Genomic DNA, 12850 nt, shown 5'->3' with positions numbered 1-12850 from the left:
ATAAAAGGATGCCTTCCTGTAAATTGAATTGATTGTCTTAGATGGAATTGTGTAGATGGCACATAGCAACAAAATGAGGACTGTGATGGCACTGAAAGTATTTATCAAGGCTTTGCTTAATGTGTTTATCGATCTGAATTTCTGTCATGATATCAAAGAAGTGCCACTTCAGAATTCTGCATGCCTTGGAAACAAGCTGCAGAATGAAAAACAAGCCTTTATCATTACTAGGAACAATATGTGAGCTCATTTTCAGTTGCTTTATCTCAAAGTCAACATCTCATAGCTATCTTCCAGGACTGGAATTACTTTAAAATACAGAAGTGAAGTGTCATAGTTCAAGAATGCTCCCCTAGTCAGTCATGGTTTGCCTTTTGCTCATTAGAACTGTGTGCTTGATGCTATAGCCCTAATGTCCATGTTTCCAGCTATTCCATGAGCAGTCAATGTAAGGTAGTTTCCAGCGTTTGCCCCATTTCAGTGAATTGTCTGACCAATGATTTTACATCTGTTCAAGGTATCATGTCTGGACAAAAGGGCATGCACCAACCAATTTTGCCAAGTGGCGAACAGCCACCACACCATATCGAGTTGAATGGGAAGCAGATTTTGAGCCATATGTCGTGGTAAGGCAGGACTGTCCAGAGTATGACCGCAGATTTGTCGGATTTGGCTGGAACAAAGTTGCCCACATCATGGAACTGGATGCACAGGTGAGGAGGAAATCTTTGCTCCAATATGGCATGTATGTGCAGGCAGTTTAAAAGAGGCCTGCTCCTCTCCAGGTTGTAGTACAAACTGTTGATCGGGGTGGGGAACCTGTGGCCCTCCAGACGTTGTTGAATTCCAACTCTCATTGGCTCCAGCCAGCATTGCTAATGCTCATGGATGTTGGGAGTTGCAGTCCAGGAATATTTGTGGGGCCACAAGTTTCCCATTGCTGTTACTGAAGGAACATTCTTGCTTAGAATTCACTGGAAATAAGAGATGTGAGTTTTACATAAGCTGTCACAGCTAAAAGGTAGCTAATCATCATTGTTGACAGGAGACACATTACAATCTCTCCTTATCGCTTGTTCCTGTTGGATGCTAGTCCTAATGCAACTGTGCTCAGAGATGTTGTGTGAAGATACACCACCTCACTTGCTTTAAGACTACCTATCAGATCGCTTCTGAACTTTTGGTTTACTGCAAGTCTGAATTTGTTCTCCTTGTTCTATTCTGCCATTAGGATGTGTGAGGAGCTCTTCTGTTAGGGGGAGACATTCAGACCCCATAATAAGGTAGCCTGAAGTCAATGCTGTCCAGCAACAAATACATCATGTCCATCTGCTGACCATGTAGCATAGCTCTTTGCCATTAAGAATAGTGCTGCACTAAATTTTCATCTTAATTCTCTTTACAGTGTAAAAATTGTTATTTGGGGAGAGGAATTAACCTCCCGCCAAAATAAAAAAAGAAAGAGGCACCCTCCACACAAACAAAAATTGTTTTTTTGTGCCAAGCAGTGCATAGTGCAGACAGTCACTCCCCGCCTCCCACTTGCCCAAAAAAGCGGGGGGGGGGGGGGGTTGGGTTAAGCCATACATGTTCCAAGTCACCTTATTTAAATTTGCACCTAGCATTTTAAAGCTGGAGGTCAGATCCACAAGCAACACCTGTGTTTCTCTCATGGCAAAGCAGTTTGCCAAGCTAGGTCAGGGGATAGTTTTCTTGATTGCTTCTCTTTTTACTGCTATTTGCTTTTTACTGCTTAAGCTCCCGAAGCCAGTGAAGAGGGAGACTGGGAAATCCCACACGGGAATTTCTTAAGTTGCAATGTAAAGAATGGTGGGTTCCAAAAAGCCAACCTGGTTCTCCACCAAACACTGCAAGGTGACAAATGTTTACTTTTGCTAATGCTGCCCTTGGTTATCAGGTCCTGAAATCAGTCTGGCCCCTATAAACCCCAGGCCTGGTTTTATGATTTATTTTACTTCCCTTCCCACTTGCTATTCCTCAGCAGTTTCAGATCTCTGCCAGCCTGGGTGATTGTTATCAGAGAAGGTCAATTTTGATCTTGCCTGTAAATATGTCATCTTGTTCCATAATCTGTCAATCTATAAGGCCCTGTGCTTTGCTAACTGACCTATTATTAAATACAGGAGAACTTCCTTTACCTAAGCATCCTTCTTGTCAAAATTTACCCTCCTAATGTTGACATGTAACAGCCTTGTTCAAGGAGTCTTTGTCTTGGATGGCAATTTGGTCATTTAGTCAGCGAGGGCACATCTTCTGTTTAATCACAGCATATTTGAAAGTTTGTTTCTGGAGTCACATGGCAACCTTGGAGCTCCCACTCTACATTCTATGCCCATACCTGGGAAAAGTAGCAGGAGCACAGAAAGATGTATTCTACTAAGTCAAGCCCCACTGGTCCATCTAGTACTTAGTACTGTCTATACGAGTTGACCATGGCTCTTTAGGCTTCTGATATTAACAATGTGGGAATTTTGCATATACCTTTTTTGCTCTACCACTGAACTATGGTTCAGGAAGCTTTTTGGAGAAAACTGCTGCTCTAGGACAACAGAGGAATTGAAAACCTTCCACATGGGGTTAACCATCTCCTTTTTGTAGCTACCTGGATTTGCCAAACTCTGTCTACTCACTTTTTATAGACAACTCTGACAGTGTTGTTCTCAGCCTACTTACTGCATTCCTGATTTTCTCTGTTCTATTGCTTTCCTCCAGACCTGCTTTATGCAATTTCCCCACAACTGCATATTCAGCCAGTTCAATGTAGCCTAGCATCACATTACTGGATATTTTTTTTCAAGACTACTGTGCCTTTAATTAGAAACTTCCTCTTTGTGGCTTCTGTCTATAATTGTTTCCAGTTCAGTGTGGTGTGTTATTATTGATGAAATCCCTTTTCGTTGTCCTTTAATTAGTGAATTCTAGTTCCTGATGAGGCACTGAATTACTGATCTGCCCTCATTGTCACCTTTATTATTATGAAAAGATGCTATTTTGCTTTTTAAAAAAGGAAAGAAAAATGAGATAAAACCTATACTTAAAGTCCCCCATTGGAGTTCAAGAACTACCTAATTAAAGGTCAGGTTACGGACAATTCATCACTAATGCCATGTCTCTTGAACAGAAAGGAATTAGATTAGGAATAGGGAACCTGTGGTCCTCCAGATGTTGCTGGACTCTTAACTCCATTAGTCCCTGCCAGTATTGCCAGTGGTCAGGGATATTGGGAGCTGTAGTCCAACAATATCTGGAGAACCACAAGCTCCCCATCCGTGAATTAAAGGCAGAAGGTGCAAGAAGGAAGCTTCTAACTGAAGTTGTGGGGAACTTTTACTGATTGGCATATGCATTACAAAAAGGCCTTGGCCATGGAAATGGACAGTGCCTGGTAATATAACACTGTATTAAATGTTTTGAAGATGCACTTATAATTTTTCTTCCGGTGGATTGCAGGAAAGCAACACTTCAGCAGCTCTAAAAGACTCTTGTGTAGAAGTATCCATAGTCTAAATCGGCCAGGAACAGGCAGATTCTTTGCCTTTGAATAGGCTCCAAAATTCTCAATGGGTTTAAGCTTGAGATTCCTAAGATATAAGGTGTGGGGTTTTTTATCATGGAAGAGCTTTCTTCTTGCCATAAGATATATAAGCAATGGAGAGAAATAACTGCTCCTAGAAAGGATGGGGTTGATGAGGTGTAACAGCAACACTGCTGAATAAAGAGGATGGATGAAAGGGCAGCCGAGGAGGATGTTGATGACAGTTAAAGCCCATAGCCCTCATGCAGGAGGAGACATTAATCTTCATAAAGGCTGCAAAATTCTCCAGCGGAGCTGGGAATAAGTAGATCTGACTGTAAACTAACATATATGTGTACAATAAATTCATCATTAAAAGAAAACGAACATTGATTAAGCATATGGATTCACCTTTGCCATGTGCAATGTATCCAGACCAAATACTACAAAGACATTACTGCTCATTTTTAACACCAGAACTAATAGTACAGGGCGGGGAAGCTGTGGACCTCCAGAAATTGCTGGACTACAACTCCCATCATCCCTGGCCATTGGCCATACTGGCTGGGATTGATGGTAGCTGAAGTCCAACTACAGCTGGAAGGATACAGGCTCCCTCTCTTCAGTCTACCGTACTGTATCAATAATGTTTGGATGCACATTTTAAGGAAGGATTTACACGTTATTTTGTGGTGATCAACATTAATCCTGGGGTTGCAGGAGCAGAACAAGTGTGATGGGGAAAGGGGCTATGCCTTTTTCTGAATTTCTGTGATAAGTGAGGACGAACCCCACCCCTAAGAATTCTATAATGCTATGCTAGTACTGTTTCACTAGGAGGCTGGTGCATTTGATGTAGACACAGATTTCAGACCCTTTCAGATGCCAGCCCTTCCACCCAGACCCTGCAATAAATGCAGAGCAATTAATTTGGAGGTTCAGTTGTCTGTGGAGAGGAGGCTTTTGTGAGCAGCTCAGGTGGCCCTGGGTTGCAAAGCTGTAATTCTTTGAAATAGCAGCCCTGAGTGACTTGAGCAGCATTTCAGCTGTCATTCTTTAGTGATGGCAAAATCCCGAGATTTAATGCCCCATGTCTTTGGATGCAGCTCAGAAATGTGCTGCCTCCTACTTCAGTACCAAAAACAGAGAAGAAATGGGCAGAACTTAACAGTTTTATTCTGGCATTCTCTAAGATTCCAAAACGGGAATTCCCACATATGCTTTCATTTGCAGTTTTATGCGGTCATAATGCTAGCTTTTATAAAACCATAGTTTGCAAATCAGGTAGCAGGCTTGTGAAAGTGCATTTCCTCCTTCCTCTCTTTCAACCCTTCCTTTGTCAGGCTTCACCTTAGTTTTACATCAGCATACATAGTGTAACTACACATCCTCATCTGCATGTGTAAACAGGTGTGCACTTGTATCCAATCCACATGGTTTTTGAAGTTATTAACTGAGAGTCATGGTGTGGATTGGGGCAAATTATACTCATCCGATAGGGGTTTAGCAACCAGACAACAGACAAGAGCTACACGGGGGAAATATGCAAGTATATTATAAAAATATTAATTAATTCCAAAAACAACATCTAGTGTTGGACCAGTAGTTATTTAGTTAAATCTGAGGGGTAGATATTATTATTATTATTATTATTATTATTATTATTATTATTAAGCATAATAAAAACATAATAAAAAGCATACTGACAGAACAGCCTAATACGAGTTGCAGGATTTCGTGCAGCTGTGGTATGAACTTGTTTTTATTGCAGAATATGCACAGCCCAGCATATCATAACTAGTTTATAGAGTCTTGATTAAGATGGGAATCCTGATCAGTCAATCCGCATGCTTAAATTGGGAGCAGATATAATGCTAAACCAGGAGTAGTCAACCTTATCCCTACCACCTACTAATGCATCTTTACTGATGGTAAAACTTCCTTACCGCCCACCAGTGCTCGATGGAAGGAGGATTCAGCTTGTGCCATGAAACCCCCTACTGCCCACCTGGAATCCTGAAACACCCACTAGTGGGCGGTAGGGACCAGGCTGACAACCCCTGTGCTAAACTAAAGTAAAACCAGCATTGCATCTGTATCAGCTCCACTCTATAATTATAGCATAACAATGTCATAAAACAGCCTGCTGAATCGGGAGGTTTCTGTTTTCACGGTGGCCGACCAGATGCCTATAGGAAGCGCACAAGCAGGAACTGACTGCAACTGCACACTCTCCCCTCCTGGTATCCATACTCCCTCCAACAGTGGAGGAAGAGTCTAGCCATCATTGTTGTTAGCCATGGATAGCCTTCTCCTCTATGAATCTAAGTTTCTTTTAAAGCCATCCAAGTTGGTGACCACCACTGTGTCTTTTGGGAGCAGATTCCATAATTTAATCATATGCTGTGTGAAGAAGTGCTTCGTTTTGTCTGTCCTGAATCTTCCAACGTTCAGCTTCAGGGCAGCTGCGCTACTGAAGACCCTGGTGTGTGTGTGTGTGTGTGTGTGTGTGTGTGTGTGTGTGTTTATGTGTCAGGAGGAACGAAGAGGGTTATTTCAGAGACCTTGGCTATGATGCTCACTCTTAATCCATGCGACGGTCACCTCCAGGCTTGATTATTGTAACTCGCTCTACGCGGGGCTGCCCTTGAAGCTGACCCCGAAACTCCAGTGGATGCAAAATGCCGCGGTGAGGATCCTTACAGGGCCCTTGCTGCGGGATCACATTCATCCAGTGCTTTACCAACTGCACTGGCTCCCAGTGGAGTACAGCGTCAGGTTTAAGGTGCTGGTTTTGACCTTTAAAGCCCTATGCGGCCTAGGACCCACATACCTACAGAACCGCCTCTCCTGGTATGCCCCGCAGAGGACCTTAAGATCCTCAAATGACAACATTTTGGAGGTCGCAAGGTGGTTAGATTGGTCTCAACTAGGGCCAGGGCCTTTTCAGTGCTGGCCCTAACTTGGTGGAATGCTCTGTCACAAGAGACTAGGGCCCTGCGGGACTTGACATCTTTCCACAGGGCCTGCAAGACAGAGCTGCTCCACCTGGCCTTTGGTTTGGACTCAGTCTGACCCTTACGTTTCCCTCCACTTATGGTTTTGATCTATGGGCTACTTTTTAAATGAGGCTGCATTTTAAATTGCATTTTAACCTGTATTTTAAATTGGGTTCCCCCCCCCAATTATGTTTTTACTGTAATTTTACTGGTGTTAGCTGCCCTGAGCCTGGCTCTGGCCAGGGAGGGCGGGGTATAAATAAACATTATTATTATTATTATTATTATTATTATTATTATTATTTTGTCTGTGTTCTCAGGAGTATGAATTCACGGTGTTGCCCAACGCCTACATGATCCACATGCCGCATGCTCCCAGCTTTGACATCACCAAATTCCGCTCAAACAAGCAATACCGTATCTGTCTCAAGACCCTCAAGGAAGAGTTCCAGCAGGATATGTCACGTCGCTATGGCTTTGCAGCGCTGAAATATCTCACGGCAGAGAACAACAGCTAGCACCACTTGGACTGCTGTGGAAAACAGAGACTGAAAGGAGGAGCCATTGAATGTGTGCGGCCCAGTCTTTTAGCCTGGAACTGAGAGACACCTTTGTTTTGGGGATTTGTTTTTTTAAAAAAAGGAAAACGCATCAAGCAGTTCTAACCATAGAGATTTGGAACAAGAGCTCTCCAGACTGTGCTCATGAGCTGCCACCTACCTGCCTCTCTAAGGCCTTTAGTGGGTAAATGTGCAGAGAACAGCAGTGCCTGCATCTATGGGCAGCACCCAGGTTGGCAGGAACAGTGGAGGGAGTAGGCATTTGTTCTTAAAATCGCACAGCAAAAAAACAAAAAACAAAACGATCTTCTTTGAAATATAGGCTTTCATGTTGCTATTTAATAATTCCACATTTTTAAAAAATATGTAAAGGAAGATCTTCAGGTCACTGTCCGGTGAATTAAAACAAAACAGGGGGGAAAGTCCCTTCTAGAAACTGAATTTGCATCTGTAAAACAGCTGTTGTCTACCCACAGAAGAATGCTATAGAGCAGGATGAACCAAATTCTGCCTGTCAGATGAAGGGGAGCTATATCTAACATAACAGGATTTGTGGTTTATTATATATTGAATATACGCAGTATTACTGTGTAAGCATTTCTGTGGCATCACACAGACATTTTTCTCTAATGCTGCAACGATGGACTCTCCTCCAGCTCCTCACTGCTGCCACCTACTCTGGCCATGTACCTTCCTTTCAATCCAAATTGCACCCTTTTGCACTCCATGTTCATCTCCAGCTCTGGCCATTCATGCCAGAAGGTCTGTGCTTTTACCGCACTGTTTAAGCTCTGCTTCCACTTGAGAGCTTTTTCATGCACCTTTCATGAAACAAGTGGCCAAAGTGGATTTCTGACTACCATTGGTGGGGTGGGGTTATTTTTCAAAAAAGAAGAAGTTTTAAGTATTAGTGTTGGCACACATACAGGTCATTTTATTATTATTATTATTATTATTATTATTATTATTATTAGGGAAAATCACAGACCATTGGCTCTTCCACAGCACACCTGCTTGCAAAAAAGACTCTGTACCTTTGGCTGTAAGTGGACATTGTCACGGAACAAGCAAGTTTAGCTTCAGTAGCCATGGGGCACTACAGACTCTTGAGAGATTGCTTCAGTAAAGGAGTTTATTAGGAGCTAAAAGGAAATAACTCCCCATTTGAGGTAGGGAGAAGCAGGAGATATTGACGGCTTTTGTTTGGATGGAAACTGATTCAATTCACAGCCACTATTACATATAGGAATACTTGGTGAGGGTAGGCAAGGAGTGCGAACAAGCAACACATAGAAACACACACAAAACCAGACACTGGACATTTTGTTATTATTATTATTTTCGTTATTTCTTTGGAATTAATGTTGTGTTTACATGGATGGAGGAGATGAGGATTAATGCACTACCCTTACTTGGGGCTACTTGTATTTGGCTGCAATGTTATTGAGAGAGCAGAATTTGAATAAATGAGAAACATGTCTTTCTTCCTTCCCCTGACAATGCAAAAGGTCTTGCTACCACTCACCCACCCTATACAAGTCACTGTGTTTTGGTGGTTTGCTTTATGGGCTAGTCGTTTGGCTGCTGCCAGGTATGCCCTCCTGGCTTCTTCATTGCCCTATGTGAGTTCTCCCATCTGCTGTTTTAAGTTACTTGAGTGTGTGGTGGTTTTCCATGTCCCATGCTTCAGAAGCTAATGAGTGACAGCTACATCATCCCCCCTCCCCGAAAGCAAACCAAATTGCAGCTCCTGATCAAGAAACTGGAAGAGTTCCCTGTTTGCAAGAGAGAAATACAGTTGTGTCCTATTCCTGTTTTCTTCTGATGTAACATGTGTATTTGGGACTTCTCCCCGCCAGCAAAATCCATGAGACACAGGAGCTATCTGGAGATCACAGATTAAATTGCTAGCCCAGATGCATCCATCTCCACTAATGGGTGACATGTCAATTGGCTCCTAAGAGATGACTTGACTCGTTCTGGGAGTAAGAGAGGTGGCTTTGGGTTAACAAACTGCATAAAAAGTGTGAGAAGCTCTAGAGGAGCTGCTAGATGAAATCACATATGGTGCACTGGTCAGCTTCCAACATAGGCACTGCCTTACACCAAGATCAGAAGAGGCAGCCACATGCGTGTACCCTTTTGCCAACTCCAGGGATAGTTTACCAAATGTACTGTGCATAGTGGATGTATCACAAGTCACTGGGAGACCTTTAACCCCTGAATACTCACTCCTTTGTACATGTCAGGGGAAAATGACAAAAAAAGAGGGCTAACTGCAGCTGAACTGAAACACAAGTTGTCCATCACTGTTCATCTTCCCCTGTGACATGCAGCTGCAAAAGAGAGTTAGCTATGTTGTAGGTTGCACAAATGGGCCTTGCATAAATCAAGTGTGCCTTAGAGCATTTTCCAGAATCCTCTGCAATGCACAGTAATGCTGCGAAAGAAAGCTGGTGTTCCCTGGAGGAAGTTCGGCTGCCATTAGGATCATCGCATTAGAGGGAGACTTGCATGCCATCTGGACCAACTCACTGCTCAATAGAGGGAATTTGGAGCTACAGCATCCCTAACAGATGGCTATCCAGCCTCTGGTTGAAGACCTCCAGTAAGTAAAAGAACATACACACAGGAAATCGGCTCCACTGTCAAACTTACAATTTGAAGGTTTTCCCAATGTTCAACCAAAATCTACCCTCCTATAACTTAAGCACTCTGTTTCCCACCCAAAATATACAAGCAAGTGGCTTTAGGGAAATAGCAGTACAAGCTCAACAGTTGACATAAGGCCTAGGAGTCATAATTCAGCAGTTCAGGAGCAGGGCAAGAAATTCAGAACTGGACAGAAGTGATGAGAGATGGCAGAACAAGTTTCTGCACCTTTCCTGCCAAGCATTTAAAGATGAGGCATGGGATGCTCACTCACAAGGCTCTTGCCTTATGGGAATATTGAGTTTGCAAGTGTGTACTCCATTGCCGGGGGGGTTCCTGCGAAGGCAGCATCCATATCTAGGCAACAAAACTGCACCCTTCTGTTCAGACACCACCATTTCCTGTTCAGACTCCCCTATCAGCTAATCAAAGCCCTCCCCAGCCTCATCTATGGCTCCTCAATTGCAGGCAGGTCAGATAGGAGAGACAGCAGCCCTGCTTCCCCTTCTAATGTAGCTGAAATCAGGGCAAAAAGGAAAGATCACCTCACCCAGGTTCCCACAATTCCCCTCCCTTCCCTCTGTTTCTTCCTACTGTCTGATCCTACCAATCCAAGCCTGATCATGACCATGCTTTGAGGTTCTTAACACCAAGGCCATTAGATCCATGTTCCCCTGTCAGGAGAGACAACATGGTCATGAAAGTGGTTTTCCCAAGGTGAAGCTCATCATTGCTCTCCAGGTGTACTGACAGCTATAAGATTCCCAAATACAGAAAACATAACTGCAACTTGAGCCACAAGAGAACAGGTATCTCTGTCCAACTGTGTTACAGCCCCTCAGGTATCTGAAGAATGCTATATTGCCCCAGCAACAGTCTCTTCCAGGCTTAACATAGTTCCTTCAACCTATAATCATATAACTTGTTTTGTTTTCCATATTCCCTGGCCATTTTCATTGCTGTCGTCTGAACCCATTCCAGTTCGTCTGTATCTGCATGCTATTTTCCCGATGAAGCCTCAATAGTACAGAATAAAGTAGAACTATTATTTCTTGTGACTTGGAAACAATAGTTCTAATAAAATAGCAAAAAATAACATTAGCAATTGTTTTGCAGCCATGTCACACTGCTGACGCATGTTCAGCTTGTGATCAGCTGCAATCCTGAGATTCTTTTCATGTGTACTACTGCCATTATTTATTTTCTCATTAAGAAATCCCTGGTAAATGTCTAAGGAATGTTTAGAATGTACCTAGAAATATAAAATATAAAATTCACATTTAGGTATTATGGATCCCTATTGTTCTATTGGGTAATGTACTAGAAAGTTAAGAGAAGGGATTACAGGGAATCATACAGTTCTGGGCTGATTCTACATTTTTAATCTAATTTGCCAGCCGGTGAGAGTCTCTGTGTGAGAGATCCATCACACTCCGGTTTAAATTATTTTAAACTATACAAAACTCTGTTTGCTTTTGCTCAAGGAAGTCTTGGTCTGTACAACTTCAGAAACAAAAACAATTCAATTACTACAGATTTAGACACAAAAGAGGCCAGTATCTCTGCATCTCAGGTGGAATGGATCTAGATATTAATTTGCAGTCGGATGAATGAGATGCATTTTTTCAGAGTATCATTAGCATCTTGAGCAATTAACTGCCTGGAGATGTGGTTAAGACACTGGTTTTGGCTACCATACATCTCAATATGACTCTTCAGTGACTATGCTAAAGTGGCCTTATTCAGATGTAATGCTAAATTAAGGTTAAACATTAAGATAAACGAGCCTTGGGCTTGTGAGATCCCCTCTCCTCTAGCACAGCCACAAGACAATTGAAACTGTTGCTTCTACTTTTAATTAACCACAATTTATTGTCATGTCTAAATCCAGACAAACTGTGGTGTGTCTTAACAATGATTTAGAGAAACAAGCCAACTTCAAACTGTAATTGGCTTCTTTCTCTAAACTACCCTTTCCCAACCTGGTGCCCTTCAGATGTTTTGAACTACATCTCCCATAATCTCTGACACTCTGCCATACTGTCTTGGACCGAAACATGTAGATGAGGACTGCAAAGCAGAATTAAGATGAACCACAGTTCTGGGGTCAGACATAATGCAGATGCTCCACCCGCTGCTCAATCTGAAGTCTTACTTGTTTTACATAGGGAAATTCAGCAGAGGGCTTGTAGTCACATTCACTTGAAGGTGAGTTGGATTCTCTGTAAGATTGGAGATCCTGTTAAAGCAAAGTCCCCCAGCTCCATTCAAGCAAACATGAGACAGAGCCTCCTGCAGATCTTCACCATGCAACATTGAGAAGGTTGGGCATGGAGGCAGAGCTTGCGTACACACCCCTTTCCCTGTGCACACTTTCAATAATTGTACATTCAGGTGAATATCTGAATACTCCTATTAACCATGATGAACTGAAAGCAGAAGTGAATACTTCCAATCTTGCAGCCATGTTGGAGAAGGAGAGGGTAGGAGCATAGTTCAGTGTTGCATCCAAACCTGATCGCTGAACTGCTGGCTACTTTTAGATGTGCCACTTTATAACTGGGTCAAACTGGGTGTTTTAACATGCATACGGCTACAACCAAAGCAAGCATCTCCCACCTGGTTCCCCCAGAGCCATCAGGATACAGGTAAGTCGTAAACAAGAAGGAGAGGGAAGTAATTATGTGGTTGGTAGTTTTTGCACTTGCCACACATGACATAGAACGATTGGTTCTAAACATTAGCCTAAAATGGGTGAGGAACCTCAGTCTCAGGGGCCAAATGTGCTCCCCAGTCCTCTCTATCTAGCCCTTGGGACTCTTCCCATGGCATCTCCTTGTGCCTAGCAACGACCCTCCCTGGCCCTGCTTCACATCCTGTTTGAATGTGTCTTTGAATTCTGATTATGCCTCTTGCTGGCGTGGATGACGGGGGTGTGAGTGTACAAACCAGCCTATCTTACAAAGGGGCAAGTTCCATTCATTGCTCTCCCCATTTTTCCCTCTCACCCCACTCAGCATTGGCATATGACCCCAGGAAAGTTTCCCAGAAGGGAATTCGGCCCTTGGGCAGAAACGTTTCCCACCCCTGGCCTAAATCAAGTT

General features: G+C 43.0%; 2 protein-coding genes across 2 annotated transcripts in view; one reads left to right on the top strand and one right to left on the bottom strand.

The window, feature by feature from the left end:
- LARGE1 (LARGE xylosyl- and glucuronyltransferase 1) overlaps window positions 1-8574 on the top strand; it is a 323190-nt gene extending 314616 nt beyond the window's left edge. Inside the window, exons 14-15 of the mRNA XM_080971695.1 lie at window positions 518-713; window positions 6855-8574. Of these exons, the coding sequence (XP_080827821.1) occupies window positions 518-713; window positions 6855-7052 (394 nt within the window). The 3' untranslated portion in view covers window positions 7053-8574. The remainder of the gene's footprint in view (window positions 1-517; window positions 714-6854) is intronic.
- The window catches only part of LOC308457715 (uncharacterized protein), a 48925-nt gene that overhangs the window by 5775 nt on the left and 30300 nt on the right, over window positions 1-12850 (bottom strand). The gene's annotated exons all lie outside the window — the stretch shown is intronic.

This window comes from Podarcis pityusensis (genome assembly GCF_964106645.2).
Source record: "Podarcis pityusensis genome assembly, chromosome: 10".
NCBI lineage: Eukaryota > Metazoa > Chordata > Lepidosauria > Squamata > Lacertidae > Podarcis > Podarcis pityusensis.
This window is presented reverse-complemented; position numbering and strand designations above follow the sequence as displayed.